The sequence below is a fragment of the Vombatus ursinus genome, unplaced genomic scaffold (genome assembly GCF_900497805.2).
Source record: "Vombatus ursinus unplaced genomic scaffold, bare-nosed wombat genome assembly UNPS02014810.1, whole genome shotgun sequence".
Taxonomy (NCBI): Eukaryota; Metazoa; Chordata; class Mammalia; order Diprotodontia; family Vombatidae; genus Vombatus; species Vombatus ursinus.
Genome location: NW_020954588.1, coordinates 14,583,157 through 14,599,448, shown reverse-complemented (window position 1 = coordinate 14,599,448; position 16,292 = coordinate 14,583,157). Strand labels below are relative to the sequence as shown.

The following is a 16,292-nucleotide window of genomic DNA, read 5'->3' as shown; positions in this document are numbered from 1 at the left end:
TCTATAGATGAAGAAACAGAGTTTGGGAGACATAGTTTTACTTACCCAAATTCACACAGCCAGCAGAGGTCTGAAGCAGAACTTCAAACTCAAGTTTGCCTGACTCCAAGACCAGCACTCTGTCTACTATGCCACCTAGCTTCAGCTTTTAGAGTCTAGGTGGGGCAGTGTGGACACTGGTACAATCCTGAAAGACCAGAGTTCAAAACTTGATTCTTGGTCATCAAATTGAGGAAAGCTTTCAAAATGTTGATCGGGCTCCCTGTGTCTGCATTTTAGTAGAACATGAAGAAGGATCACCATGGATTGGCAGGTACTGAGAGGTTGCCATCTACATCATTAGAGGAACTCCAGAAGTGATGAGATCATAGATTTGATTCTCTTTAGTAGGTAATACATATATTTTTACGATGATATATAATATTTCTATAATATTTTGAACCTTTGATACAGTGCTTTTCTGCACATACTCATATTCCTTTCTGCAAAAAAGATCTAATGGTAATCAAAATATGCTCACCTCTCCCAGGTCACTATACAACTATACAACTTCTCAACTATACAAACTTAAATGCCTAACAATAGCTCTTGAGCCTCGAGACCCAATCCACTCTGCTAGGCAAGTTTCAATTCCATTTAATAACTCATTTGATATTGAAATTAATGTCTCCCTGACTGTGCTCAAAGGCTCTCTTCTCTCCCCAGTGGCTTTGGGTCTCTTTCCCAGACTCTCCAACCACTGAGCTCTCTTCTCACCCTTTCCCCTCCTCCCTCAGCTCCTCGATGGGTCAGTTCTCAAAGGCTCCAGTCCTCCCCTCCTCTCCTACCGTGTCTCCTGGAATCAATCATGAAATAGCCACCAAGGTGCTGCGCTGAGGTACAGGAGTAAATAAAAGGAGAGGTGGGATAAGGATCTGCCCTCTGTGAGTTTATGTTGGAGATGAGAGATATGACTGGATCGCTGGTGGGTACTAGGATGGTTACAAAAGAAATAGTGATTGGAAGAGTCTGAGTTTGGAATGGCCTCTCGAAGGTGACGGCTTGAGCTGAGCTCCAAGGAGGAATGGTCCCCCTATCTCTGTCTTCTCTAGTTCTTAGCTCCCATTTTCATCCGTTAGCGCCAGCCCTTTCCAAAGTTCCAACTGCCCGGCCAGTCCAACCGCGAGTCTCCCCGGCCGATTTACCAGCGGTTTGTTCTTCCCACCCCCATCCCCGCGAGCCCAGTACAGTGAGGCAGCCCCGTAACTGCTGCCAGGGCCCCCTGATCTGGCTCCTTGAGAGTCGCTCTAATGCCAACAGTCATCGCACCCCAGTCCCGAGGAAACAACGAAAACGAAGGTAAGTAGAAACTCAATGCAGATACAAGTAATTTGGGGGGTTGTGGGACTGGGGATGGAGGGTGGAGGGCTCTTGGGGACTGAATGTTCTGCTCTACGGCAGAGTCTGGACCGGCCTCCAAACAGGTTGGGGGGATCACCTCCAAACGGGGTCTCTGCCTGGGCACACGGTGCCTACGGCTATGGGAGCTGTTCGTAGCCGTAAGGCAGCCTGGGCCCTGGCAGAATGAAATTTTTGAATCGCCTAAAGTACGCAGGATTATAAAGGAAACTAGTTATATTGGAATACATTTAGCAAAATATTTTCAAAATCCAGTTCATAGAACCCAGGTTAAGAACCTCTAGTTTATCCAGTGTCGAACATCCGGAGAAAATTGGAACCATTCAGGTAAAAATATTGAGCTTGGATCTAGGCAATACTGAGGTCTGGATTGGTAAAAACATTGGGCAAAAATCCTATTTCTTTATCTTGTTTCTCTCAGGCCCTGAGCCTACCTCAGGAGCAGCCATTGCTTGTCTGGGACTTCCACTCCACCCCAGTATTTGGGAGGTATTGGAGCCTTTCTCCCTGGCAGTCCTAGGAATTGATGCCAAACTTTCCAGGACATTCTGGGAGCTGGCTTTTATTAGACTTCCAGTCCAACAGTTAAGCATCTGCTACGTGCAGGGAGCGTGGTGCATTTGGAGCAGAGAGAAGGCAATGGGAAGGGAGAAAAAAAAGAACAAACGTATTAAATACCTACTGTATCCCAGTGCCTTACAAAAATATTTCATTTGATCCTCACCACAACCCTGGGAAGAAGGCACTATAATTAATCCCCCCCCTTTTTTTTAACAGTGGAAAAAGCTAAGGCAGATAGAGGGTAAGTGACTTTCCCAGGGTTACAGGTAGAAAACTGCCTGCTAGGCTCTATAGTGACTCCAAGCCCTAGCCACTGCCCCACAGGTGGAGGTGGGGCTTCAAAGTGCAAATTCAGATCTCTCTATAGGGAGGGTCACAGGTGAGGGTCAAAGTGATGTTCAGCATTCTCTCCTTCCTTTGGAGCAGAAGCTGTGGTTTGGGACATGGAATTTGCCTCCAGCAATACAGGACAGGCACCTGTTCTATGACTTTTCGCTTTGGATGTCCAGGGCTCTTAGGTATTAAGGGGACTTGCCTGGAGTCATTCTATTAGGGTATGTCAGAGGCACTACAAGGTGCTTCGGGGTCTTCCTAACTCTAAGGCGAGCCCTTTAGCCATGAAGCAGCTAGCTAGGTGTCTGAAAGGAGGCAATGCTGGGTTTGGTTTTAGGAAGGGCTGAGTTCAAGGCCCATTTCAGACATTTAATTAGCTGTGTCACCATAGGAAAGTCCCTTAAGCTCTCTCATTCAGTGTCTTTATCTCTAAAATGGGGATAATGATAGAATCCATCTCACAGGCTGGTTGTAAGGATAAACTGAGAAAACCTATGTAAAGTACAAGAGTATAGATGCAAGAGATGTTGACTATAGGGGGAGAATCAAGAATTGTATGCCAAAAACCTGGCTAAAAACCACATGTTTCAACACCTAAATATATGAATTATTGTACCATCTTTTATGTTGTTTTCATGTGGCACAGGGTTGTTTCCCTTCCAAGTATGTAAGCTCCACCAGGCCAGGGGATGTGTCTTTTCTTGCTTCTCCATCCTCCAGAGCATCAAAGTTGGAGCTGGGCTTGTAGTCTCTATCTTTGTCCAATAGTTATAGTGGCAAGGGTAATAGGATGGAATAGGGACACCTGTGGGTCCTTGGGCACTTCATTCTAGAGGCCTTGGTTCCTCATCCGTAAAATGAAGGGTGGGAGTAGATCTGGCCTCTAAGGTCCTTTCATCTCTAAAATCTAGGAGTCCTCAGCATTGGAGATGGAACTCAAAATGAGTTTCCCAGAGAATGAATTTTACACACAACACACAACAACAGACCTACTGAACAGGTCTTGGGTGAGCAATCTGGGCATCCTGACTCCCATTTATAATGTAATATGACTCATAATTTAATTTATGTGGGAAAATACAGGCTGAGTTGCTAAACAACCCACTTAAAGCATGTCGCTAGGCTGGAGACTACAATTCTTGTTTTCTTTTCAGATCATTTCATCTCTTAGCCCTAGAGGCAATGTGGTATATTGGGGAGAATGCGGGACTGAGTGGGACTGAGTAGTCAGAGATCCCATTGCCTTAGCACCAGGCCCATGGGCAAGTCGCTTAATCTCTGAGCTTCTTGGGACCACAAGTTATAGGGAGGTTGTTCCCACATGGAGGTAATCACAGGCACTTTACATACTGACATTATTCATCTCTCTTCCCAAATACCGTATGCTCCTTGAGGGAAGAGATTGTATCATCTGTGGCTTTTTCTTTGCCCCCATGGTAACTAGTAACTTAGTAGTTGTTGAGTAGATTGAACGAAACTGAATTCTCTTTAACTTACGTAATAACCTGGATAGCTCGGTGGATAGAGCTCTGGCCCTGGAATCGGGAAGACTTCAGTTCAAATCCAGCTTCAGACACTTACTAGCTGTCTGACCCTGGGCAACTCAAAAAACAAACAAAAACTTATGTAATACCCCTCTCTGGGCTCACTTGCCCAGCTCCATGGTCACATTGGCAAAGATGGTGCCACCCTGGACCGTGGTTACTGGACGGTGCCTGGCAGGCCTCCGGGCTTCTTGGGCTGCTCCTGCTCTTCTGGGCTATGGGGGCCGATTGGCCGCTGGAGTCTTCTCATAGATAACGTCAATCTGCTGGCCTCCTGGGCTTGCACTTTAATAGGATTCTGTTGGGTGAGATTATACTCTTCAGCTGGACTGTGATGGTATTCTTTCAGCAAGAGCAATGATGATGTTGATGATAGCAGTAGCAATAATAATACTAGCTAACATTTATATAGCACCTACTATGTGCCAGGCACTGTGTTAAGTGCTTTATAATTTTTATCTCATTTGATCATCACAACAACCCTGGGAGGTAGGCACAATAATAATCCCCACTGTACAGATGAAGAAACTGAGGTAGATAGAGGCTAAATGACTTGCCTAGAAGGTAGATGCTATTGTGATCTCTATTTTAGAGAAGAGGCAGCTGAGGTAGATAGAGGTTAAATGACTTGCCTAGGGTCACACAGCTAGTAGGTGTCTGAGACTGGATTTGAATTCAGGCTTTTCTGACTCCACTCCCAGTGCTTTATCAACGGCACCACCTAGCTGCTCATTGACCTTTTAGCTTAAGTTAGGATCAGCAGAAACCTCTTCCTTTGACTCCCCCAGAGCCCTAGTTTTGAGGTTGTTGCCTCCAGGCAGGAACTCACAGAGGTCTGTTCCAAATATCCTTCCTGACTCAAAGCCCCTTTCCCTCAGTAAGCTGCTCCACCTTGCTTTAGGGCCACAGTCCTTAACCATCTTTGTGTCACGGATCTCTTCTCACAGTCAGGTGAAACTTAGGGGCCCCTTCTCCGAAGAATTGTCCTTAAGTTTATAGTTGATATACATACCCTTTGACCTAGCAATATCACTACTAGACCTGTATCCCAAAGAGAACAAAGAAAAAAGGAAGAGGTCCTATATGTACAAACATATTTATAGCAGCTCTTTTGGTGGTGACAAAGAATTGGAAATCGAAAGGATGCCCATCAATTGGAGAAGGAGTGAACAAGTTGTGACATATGATTGTGATGGAAAACCATTGTGCTGTGGGAAATGATGAGGGGAATGGTATCAGAAAAAACCCTATATGAACTGATCCAAAGGGAAGTGAGAAGAACCAGGAGATCATTGTGTACAGGAAGGGGAGTGTTGTAATGATGATAAACTGTGAAAGAGTTGGCTATTCTGACCAATAAAAGACAATTCCAAAGGACTCATGATAAAAAATGCTACCCACCTCCAGAGAGAGAACTGATGAACTCTGAGGATAAATTGAAGTACAATTTTCTCTCTTTGTTATTCTTACTTTATTTGGGGGAGGGAATATGGCTGACACAGAAATTTGTTTTGCATTATTTCATATATATTAATTGATATCATATTGTTTGCCTTCTCAGTGGGTGGGGGAGGGAGGGATAGAATTTGGAACTCACAACTTAAAAAAGAAAAAAATGTTAAAAAGAAATAAAATTAAAAAGAAAAAAATCACAGTTGAAGGAAATGCTAAATTTTAATGGGAAGTCAATGAAAATAAAGTTATGTTTTTTTTTCCCATCTGAGTTCATGAACCTATTGAAATCTACCCATGGACCCACTAAGGTTCTCTGGATACCAGGTTAGGAATATTGATCTAATGCAGTCCAGTTCCATTTCCCACACTCCTTTTAAGATCTTATGAAGATGAGTGGCCAGATTCAAAGATATGAGCAATCTCTGCCCTAAAGTCAAGTTCATTACCTCACTGCTCTCTTCATATGCTATTACATTCTTCAAGCCTTAGGCCCTTTTTAGGTAGAGAATGTGTACTCTGCATTGGAAGGCACCCCTCTTTTCTATTTCCATGTCTTTATCTTTCAGCCTGTTCTCACCTCCAGCTTTGCTAGGTCTCATGGAGCACTCCTTTTACACCCCCGTTTATCTAGGGCTTTTGAGATTCACAACAACTCTGTTGGTTACTGTTATTGTCCACATTGTACAGATGAAGAAACTGAAGCTTGGTTATGTGACTGGCCCAAAGTTACACAAACAACTGGGAAGTGGTAACTCCAAGTCCGTTAAGCCATTTTACTTCTTTGTCCAAAGTGGAAGACCCTGGACCCTCAGTAAAATAAGATTAGCATGTCTCCACCAGGAATGCTCTTACTTGCAAGCCATTAGCCACAGTTACATAGGCCAGGCACTGTGCTAACCTCTGGGGATACAAAAAGAGGCAAAAGACAGCCCCTGCCCTCAAGGAACTTACAGTCTAATGAAAGAGACAACAAACAAACACATATATGTGAAGTGAGCTATATATAAGATAAATAAGTAATTATAACAGAGAGAAGGTGCTAAAATAATGGGGTTAGAGAAAACTCCAAGTAAAAGATGGGATGGAAACATCAAGTGAGGTTTGTTTTAAGATGGGGTTGAGATGGGCACTTTTGTAGGTGGTAGAGAAGGAGTCAGTAGAGAGAGAGAGATTGCAAATATGTGAAAAAGTGGGAATGATAGAGAGGGCAGTATTTGGAGGAGTTGGGATGGAATGGGACCACTTGAACAAGAAGAGGAGTTAGCCTTGGCAACCCTTAATGTGTGATCTCCTCATTGGTGGACATCAGTGCCTCTGCCTCTGTGAGGGCGAGGGTGGAGTTTGCAAGGACAGGACAGGAAAGATTTGGTCTCTTGAGTTGTTTTGCATCTTGAGACTCTTCAGGCACTTCCAGCTTCCAGAGAGGATGCCAAAGATGCATCTTTTCTGGCTTCCCCATATCAAGACAGCTTTGATAAATGTGGGAGACAGTCTTACTACACCCCAACACTGTTAAGAAGATACAATATGGAAGTCTCTAAAAGCCCCAGTAGGATGTGAGGCACAGTTGCCACCATATTGGATTTCTTTCTAAAAATGTTAATTAATCATTTAAATTATTTTTATAATTTATTATTTTCTAATTTCTTTTTTCGCCTTTCTTTAATATCCCTTTTCTAGGTCTCCCTACCCTTTTCAGAATTCAGATTTCTATCTCTGACAATCTTAGGAAGAAAGGGTAGGAGCTAGGTATGAAGTCCTTAAATGCAAACCAAGAGTTTTTCTTTGATACACTGGCAGATGGAAGTGAGGAGGGCTTAAACAACCAAGACAAAGGAAAATGGGACTCGTTGCTGTAACTCTAACAGAGGACAACACCTAGGATTGTGTTACTTAATGAGGTTGTATTAAAATCATATCTCATTTTGGTCCTCCTGACCACCCTCTCTTACCTCTAGTCCTCATAGTAAGCTTATAAGTAACCAATAGGAAGTGGCAATAGCAGGAATCTAGAAGTTACATACATATCATTCCAAAGATTGAAGGAGCATCATTTACAAACTGTATCATATATTAACCGAAATTCATATCCCGGTAATATGTGCTGATTCAGGGGAAATCACCTAGGCACAGCTGTCAAGGTTTCTGGTCCTTAGATGGATCAATTCCAGACAAAATCCAGGCTTCCACAGCTCCAGACCAGCAGAACATCAAAAGATGCTGAGGACTGAGGTGATGACTTTCATCAATAACTTTGAGATGATTGGGACGTGCTAATGAACTGACCCCAAAGTGGTACAGGGAAGAGTTGATTTGCTTCCCCAAAAAACCGAATGAAGAGGAGACCTCAAACTTTTGCCCCTTCCTCCCTCTCCATCAGGTCCATCCTGCCAAGTGCTCCCAACTCTAATCATGGTTATGGGAGTGATATTCTCTGCCTCTCCCAGTGCCCATTCTCTGCCCTTGTGCTGCCTGCCTTCCTTCACCCATCCCATTCTCTCTCTGCCTCTGTTCCTCTTTTTGCCACTTGTCTCTGCTTCTTGCTTTTATACTCTCTGTGTTTAATTCAAGTGTGATTGCCACCTCATTTCCCACTGTCAATCATGGGTTTTTCTGGCGAGTACCCAAAGAAGTGGGGGTACTGCGCCCAGTCCATAATTTAATAAATGATGAAAATCACAAGGAAAAAAGCGAAAGACACAAGACCCCTCTTTCTGCTTCCACAGTCTTTATATTTTGAAAGTTTTTCATTCCATGTAGTTTGGATATAACAAACATTCAGCAAGATGATAGCTACTAAAAATTGTTTGCAAGATTTTAGGGAGCACTGTCATGCCCAACTGGTTGTGGATGACAGTTTGTTCTGTCTCTATACTAATGTTCCACTTCTGGTATGTTTAATTGCTGAATTCTCAAAGATATTTGGAGGCTTGTTTTTGTAGCACAGGGAATTGTCATCTATGAGTACAGGATAGGAGCTTCTGGAGTTGAATTCTTGCCACCTGATTATGTCTTTCCCTTTTGTGTGTGTGTGTGTGTGTTTATGTTGTTTTTTTTTTTTTCATAGTGGACAAGGGTATGAACCTGTAAGAGCTGAAAGCAAAGCAGATCTGAAGTCGTGTTCTTTCCAGTTCCCAGTTCCAGCTACACAATTTTTTTTGGTCTGGATTGCCAGAATAATAATACAAGGTATTGGTCCACGTGGCCAAGTGAATACTCAGTAGGTAATGAACTTTATGGACACACAAAACTGAAAAGCTTCCAGGTCAGAGAAGAGCCCATGAATGCTGAAGGGAGTCCTGCCTCTATCTGAGAACAGATAGAGTCCTGTCTCCAGGACAGGGTTGAAGACCCCTTAGCATCCCGTCCCCTGCCCCCCAGCAGTCCCTCAGGACCGCACTCACCAGCTCTGGCGTAGCCAGGTCCAGGCGCCTTTCCCAGGGGCACCGGCAGCTCCCTGTCTATGGAGGCTGCTTTCTCACCAGGCGAGAGGCGTCTGTCCGTCAGTCAGAACGATGTGCTCTTCGGAGTACACTCAGTGCCTGGGTTTGGCGCTCCTGCCTCTGGCGATGACGAGTATATTTCTCAACAGTCTCCTCTTTTTCCCTGGAATGCAGCTTGTGTCGACTGACAAAATTCCCGATGAGGCCTGGGAGTTTGGAGGGTTTCTGGGAAGTGGGATCTTGGTGAGTAAATGAATCAAAAATCCCAACTCGTTTTCCCCTTTTTGGGGCATTGGACTGGCTCCTGTCCCTTCGTTTTCATCAGTACTTAGGCATTTGGGGATATGTTCACCTGCTGCTTCCTGAGTCTGGCTCTCTGCTGGTACCTTTACTTTGAGTACCTTTTATTTACACTGTTTATACCTTGTATGGGTGCTAGGGAGTGCAGTGGTCAGAGCGTTGAGCCTGGAGTCAGGAAGACTCATCTTCCTGAGTTCAAATTCAACCTTAGACACTTACTAGCTGTGTGACCCTGGGCAAGTCACTTAACCCTGTTTGCCTCAGTTTCCTCATCTGCAAAATGATCTGGAGAAGGAAATGGCAAACCACTCTGGTATCTTTGCCAAGAAAATCCCAAATGGGGTCATGAAAAGTAGGACATGACTGAAAAACGACTAAATACCTTGTATGGACAATTTTTGTATATTGTCTCCCTCATTAGAATGTGAGCTCCTTGAGGTGTCAGGCACTATATTTTTGCCTTTTTTTATGTCTCTAATATCCCAGTGCCTGGTATAGAGTAAGTGCTTAATAAATGCTTGTTGACTAGTTGCCTTCCTGCCACTAAAAACCCAGTAACTTCCTTGTTGTTGTGTGTTCTTTATAAGAACTTCACATAAGCAAAGTGCCCTCTGGCTTCTTAAATCAGTAAAGTAAAATCTCTTGACTATTTACTGTTTTGGTCCAATGGACTGTTTGCTGTCTCCCAATGGCCCGATTGAAGACAATGTGATTTCCCCCTCCCCCATAAAAACACCAAAGAAATCATATACTCACATGGTATGTATCCCTTCTGAATAACAGGAAATTATTAGAGTTATATCCAAAGCTATAAATAGGAAGGGTGATGGGAGTTTTCCCCAGGGCACCGAGTTTAAATGATCCCAAGAGCTCTTGTCTTTGAGCAACTGGGATATAAGTGAGCTTAACACCTAGTTAGCTAAAAGAGCCTGTGTCCATTCTACCATTAACTGAGTGGAAGCCCTTCCAGTTGGTCCCAGATTAAAAAGTTGACTCAAAAGTGTATTTTTGTCCCAGGCATAGATTGTGCTGTTTGGGTACAAATAATCCTAATGATAGTAGCTAATGTTTGTAGATCACTTTAAGTGCAAAGCACTTTACAAACTTTACCTTATTTGATCTCACAACAACTCTACACAGTAAGTGCTATTATCACCCCCATTTTACAGATGAGGAAACTGAGGTTCAGAGAGATTAAAGGTCACACACCTAGAAAGTCTTTGAGGCAGAAATCAAACCTGGGTCTTTTTGGTTCCAGATCCTCCGCTCTGGCCATTACATCACCGAGCTTGCTAGAAAGGGAAAAAAAAAATCATAGGATTTCCAGACCAGGTTTTTTCTCTGTCAAATGAAGACAGATTTTTTAGTTTTCACCATCCTCATGTACCTGGTGAAAGAGGGTACATGTTTAGATGTTGTGAGCTCCTGTCTCGTTTCAGTACTATGTTTAATCAAGTTCAGTGACCATTTCAAGACCAAAATAAAGAATATTGTCCATGATGTACTTCATGGTTCCCTGACATTCCAGTGGTTAGCTCACAGAGACTGCTGTCATCTTAGAGGACCTTAGAGCTCTTTCCCCATTGCCCAAACTCACTATTTGTTTTTTCTTCCTTCTCTTGACAGATATTTTTCCCTGCTGTTGTGTACTTACGGCTAAAGAACTTTGACTGCTGGGGATGCTTTAACCATCCTGCATGTGGGAGGTCATTTTCAGTAAGTGAGTAAGGAGCAGCAACACCCAGAGGCATCACTGGCCTAGGGCAGATCAGAAAGATAACCCCACAGTATCACTTTGGAGGCTTGCACTCTGTTGGTATTGGACCAAGTGAGTTGGGAAGGCATCAGGGAAGATGGGGAAAGAAAGGGGGAAAGGTAGACACACCTTGGAAGCCAGTGACAAAAAAAAAAATCAACACAAAGTTTTTTCACTACTAGTCAGCATTGGCATCTAATTTCAAAGTTTTCAAAGCACTTTTTGGATGTTAGATCACTTATGCCTGACAACAATTCTGGGAAGTAAATAGGACTACTAATTTTATCCTCATTTTATAGATGAAACAAATTGAGGCATGTAGAGATAAAGTGACTTGCTGAGCATATAACTTCTGAGCCTCAATTTCCTCACCTGTAAAATGGGAATAGTAATATTTGCCCTAGGGTGGCACAGTGGATAGAGTGCCAGGCCTGGAGTCATCTCCCAAGTACAAATCTAGCCTCAGACATTTACTAGCTGTGTGACCCTGAGTAAGTCACTTAATCCTGTTTGCCTCAGTTTCCTTATCTGTAAAATGGGCTGGAAAAGAAAATGGCAGACCACTCAAGTATCTTTGCCAAAAAAAATTCCAAATGGAGTCCCAAAGAGTTGGACATGACTAAAATTATTCAACAAATATTTGCATTATTGACCTTATGTGGTTACTGAGAGGAAGGCATCTTGCAAACCTCAAAGTAAACCAATCACTCACATGAAAAATCACTGGAATCATCCATTTTATCAGAAGAGTGGCTTTGCCTACCAGTGATTCATGTGAGGTTATTCTCAAAGAGGTAAAGAATAACTTCTTTTTTTTTCTTTTCCAGAATTTCAATTCCGTAATATTTTCTTCTGTTGGAATCCTAGGATCAGCATATGGATTATTTACAGCATTGTTTGCTATTTACAGGGGTCCCAAATGTTTTGTAGGAGCTGATAAATGGGAGTATCCTTTCCATAAAGGGTAAGGGCCGGCAATATCTAGATATGCGCTCTATTACAAGGACCTCTGCTGGTTACATTCTTCTGGACAATTTCTACTTTCTCTGCCCATATAGATGAGGAAATTGAGGCAATCAGGGCTAAGTGACTTGGCCAGACTCACTCAGCTAGTGTTCAAATCCAGCCTCAGACACTTACTAGCTATGTACCCCTGGGCAAGTCACTTGATCTGGTTTGACTCAGTTTCCTCATCTATAAAATAAGCCGAGGGGGCCATTGCCAGTCATCTGGACTTATGTCTTGCCACTGGACTCCGATGACTCTAGAGGAGAGAATGAGGCTGATGACTTTGTAAGGTTCTGCCTCACTTAAATCCAATTCACTTGCAAGTTAAGACATCACCCTCCTGATGTCCTCTTCGAGAAGGAAGAATGAACCAATGAATAAAACAACAACAGCAACAACAACATGAACTAGAGAAGGAAACGGAAACCCATTCTAGTTTCTTTGCCAAGAAAACCTCAGTCAGACACAACTATCAATTAAACAAATGAATTCACTTGTGAATCCATCTGGTCCTGGGGATTTTTTCCTAAGGAGTTCATTTATGGCTTTTCCAACTTCTTTTTGTAAGATAGAGCTATTTTAGTATTCCATTTCCTCTTCTGTAATCTGAATAATTTATATTTTTTGTAAGCATTCATCTATTTCACTTAGATTGTCAGTTTTGTTGGCATATGACTGGGCAAAATAACTCCTAATAATTGCTTTAATTTAAACGCCATAGGTGATGCATTCACCCTGGTTAATTTTGATGCTAGTAGTTTTTTCTTTTAATCATATTAACCAATGGTTTAGCTATTTTATTGCTTTTTTTTAATGTAAAACCAGCTCCTAGTTTTATTTTTATTCAATGGTTTTCTTTCATTTTTATTTCTTTCTCCTTTGATTATCAGGATTTCCAATTTGGTGTTTAATTAAGGGTTTTTAATTTGTTCTTTTTCTAGTTTTTTTTAAAAAGTTGCATGTCTAATTCATTGATTTACTCTTTCTATTACTGATATATGTGTTTAGAGATACAAAATTTCCCCTAAGTACTACTTTGGCTACATCCCAGAAATTTTGAAATGTTGTCTTGTTGTCATTCTCTTTAGTGAAATAATTGTTTTTATAATTTGTTCTTTGACCCACTAGTATAGTTTTACTCTCTCTTCCTGTAACTCATCTAACTTTTCCTTTAAGAATTTGGATGCTATACCATTTGGTGCATATATGTTTAGTATTGATATTGCTTCATTGTCTATAGTACCTTTTAGCAAAATGCAGTTTCCCTGCTTATCTCTTTTAATTAGATCTCCTTTAGATTTATTTTTTGCTTTTGTTTGTCTAAGATTATGATTGCTACACCTGCCTTTTTAACGTCAGCTAATAGAAGCAGGATAGATTCCACTCTAACTTCTTATGGTAATTCTGTGTATGTCTCTCAGTTTCAAGTATGCTTCTTGTAAACAACATATTGTTAGATTCTGGTTTCTAATCCATTCTGCTGTTTGTTTCCATTTTATGGGTGAATTCTTCCTATTGTATATCTCAGGCTCATTTCTTTCAACTCCCAGTATTCTATAGACTTATTGAAGGCAGGGACTCTGTCACTTTTTACCCCTATGTTCCTAGCCCTAGAACAATTTCTTATACATAGTGGACAATAAATGTTTATTGAATAAATGAAAGGATGAATGAACATCCTTATATTATAAATGAAATTCAACAAAGATAGACTGAAATACGTTCCCTCTGAGGAAGATAACATTTCATTAACAGGGTTGCTACCTGCCAAGAGAATAGGTCTATGGCTGCCTCCATTTTAGCCAAAAATCCTGAGCAGAACAACTTTCCTTTTATAGTTTTTGGGAAGTATAGAACAAAGAAAAGGACTTCATAGGTGGGGAAAGAATACAATTGGTTACAGATTGGCAGCATCATGGCAGTGAGGACATGATTGGTTATGAAGTTGAGTCGTGGAGGACAATATGATTGGTTGGAAATTGGGAATAAGCTAGCAACAGTCTCCTCCTTACCTCCTCTGACTTAAGAAAAATTCATTGAGTCCACGTACAAGGTTAGAGATAGTGGGCCCAGCTTTTTTGGTTAGTACATCCTTGAAGTATAGTTTGGTAGTGTAAAGATACTAGACTATCCTCCGTGGTGTCCACTTGCATCCCCCAAAGATAACAGATTTCCTTGAGTCAAGAATAGGACAGTGATTAGCAGAAGAACTGGGTTTCTAAAATTAACGTGTTAGAGGGTAGCTGAATTTTTGAACTGAGTTCAGAGATAGAAAACCATTACTTAGTTACAGGAAAAAAATTAATTAATTGTAAATAGCATCAAGAAAAAGGATGCAGAATCAATTTCATCTTATCAATTCCCTTCTCCTTTCTCACCTAGGAACTATCTAGTCGATTTGAAATTTTGGAAAGACTGCAAAAGTCCTCCCCATATTGTGCCCTGGCACTTGAGTATTTTCATCATTCAGGGGCTAGTAAGTTCCATTGAGTTGGTAATTTGCACCGGTGAGCTGATCTCTGGTCTCTTAGGAACAGTCTTTGTATCAGAAAAGTGCCCGTGGGCATACAGGGGTAAGTGAGTCATTTTGCCATTTTCTCATTATACTCCCATCATCTGAGTTAACCCAAGAGAGCAGGGCTGTTTGGTCAATGGAATCAAATAGTTTTTTGCATCCTCCTAGCAGAGAAAGAGACCATGACCAAAAAGTTCATCAGCCTGACTGGTCCCCAACTCACCTACAGAGTGAGGTTTAGTGACTGGATCCTAGAAGCACCAATTGTAATCTTTGGTCAACATTAAAACCACCTATAATGAAACAAGTTGACCAAATATTTCAGCCCTCTGTCTACTTTCCTGTAGTCATACGGACAAAGCATGAGTGAATACGTACATAGGGCAAATGGTTTCAAGGTTAGTAGACATTATTTTTAATTGATTTTTGTTTTTGTTGATATATTTTGCTTCTAAATTACCTAGATTTCCCAATACTTCTCTCTCTTCTCCTTCCCCTCTCAGAGAATCATTTTTCATGCCAAAGGAGAAAAAAATTCAGAAAAACTATGAACATAGCAACAAATTAATATCATATGATATTACTAATATAATTAGTGTAATTAATGATAATATTATTTTTATAATATCATATTATAATTAATATTATACATATTTCATCCATATCTATAGTTCCTACCTCCACAAAAAAAATGGAGGTGTGTTCTTACATCTCAAACTTGGTCATTTTAATTTCAGAGTATTCATTTTCTTTAAAAAATTTTTTTTGTATCGTGATAGTTTCTTCCATTAAAAATTATTTTCTTTCTCTTATACCTCATTCCATTTAAAGAAGAGAAAAAAGAAAGAAAAAACACTAACATGCATAATGAAGCCAAATTCCTACACTGGTTTTGTTGAAAAGTCCATGTCTCATTCTGTACCTTGAGTTCATCACTTCTCTTGTTGGGAGTAGATAGCATTATTAGCCCTCTGGAATTCTGGTTGGTCATTGTATTCATCACAGTTCTCAAGCTTTTCAAAGTCGTTTGCCTTTGTAGAATTTTTGTTATTGTATACATTGCTCCTCTGGTTCTGCTCACTTCCTTCTACATCGGTTCATACAAGTCTTTCCAGGTTTCTCTGAAACTACCTCTTTCATCATTCTTAAGGAACAATAGTATTGCATTATATTTATATATGGGCAGATAGGCAGCACAGAGAATAGAGCATTGGGTTTGAAATCAGGAAGACTCATCCTCATGAGTTCAAATCTGGCCTCAGATACTTGTTAGCTATGTAACCCTGGGCAAGTCCCTCCATTTCCTCATCTGTAAAATGAGCTGGAGAAGGAAATGGCAAACCACTCCAGTATCTTTGCCAAGAAAACCCCAAAATGGGGTCATGAAGAGTCATACAAATGAAACAACTGAACAACAACAGTATTATATACCATAATTTGTTTGGCCTTCCCTAATAGTGGGTGGCCACCTAGTTTACAGTTTTAGGCTAGTACAAAGAGAACTGCTAGAAATGTTTTTGCATATATTGGTACTTTCAGTTTCTCTTTGGTCTTTTCAGGGTAGAGAGTTAAAAGTAGTATTTTGGGGGGCAAAGCATATGAAAAGTTTAGTGACTCATGATATTGAAGGATGAAAATGTTCATGCCCAACAAGATTATTTTTGTTAGAAATGACCCTTTTAAAAGCATGAGAACATTGGACTGTGTCAGTTTCTATGTTCCCTTAACATTTATTGATTTCACCAGGAAATAACTTTATGATAGGGAATCACCAAATATTACAAATAGCCTTGAAATGCTCACACATTCAGTATGTATGAGCCCTGATACCAGGTAAATAATAAGTATTGCTGCCTTCATATTCCATCCTCGGGTAGGAATTGGACTAGATTTTTCTTTGTAGTTAAGTTTTTCCTGTCCACAAATCTAGTTGAAATGCCATTGAGATCAAAACGAGAATATTTTTTGAAATCTGAAGG

The 16,292-nt window shown here is 41.0% G+C and overlaps 1 protein-coding gene across 4 annotated transcripts in view; it reads left to right on the top strand.

Annotated features, from left to right (window-relative positions):
• The window catches only part of LOC114052929 (transmembrane 4 L6 family member 4-like), a 33,910-nt gene that overhangs the window by 15,617 nt on the left and 2,001 nt on the right, over window positions 1–16,292 (top strand). Inside the window, exons 2-6 of one of the 4 annotated variants that reach the window (XM_027875719.1) lie at window positions 1,119–1,338; window positions 8,359–8,977; window positions 10,661–10,750; window positions 11,618–11,754; window positions 14,181–14,371. In XM_027875719.1, the coding sequence (XP_027731520.1) occupies window positions 8,807–8,977; window positions 10,661–10,750; window positions 11,618–11,754; window positions 14,181–14,371 (589 nt within the window). In that variant the 5' untranslated portion in view covers window positions 1,119–1,338; window positions 8,359–8,806. Of the gene's footprint in view, window positions 1–279; window positions 391–1,118; window positions 1,339–8,358; window positions 8,978–10,660; window positions 10,751–11,617; window positions 11,755–14,180; window positions 14,372–16,292 lie in introns of all 4 variants that reach the window. The other 3 variants (XM_027875718.1, XM_027875717.1, XM_027875716.1) reach the window with 3 other exon arrangements.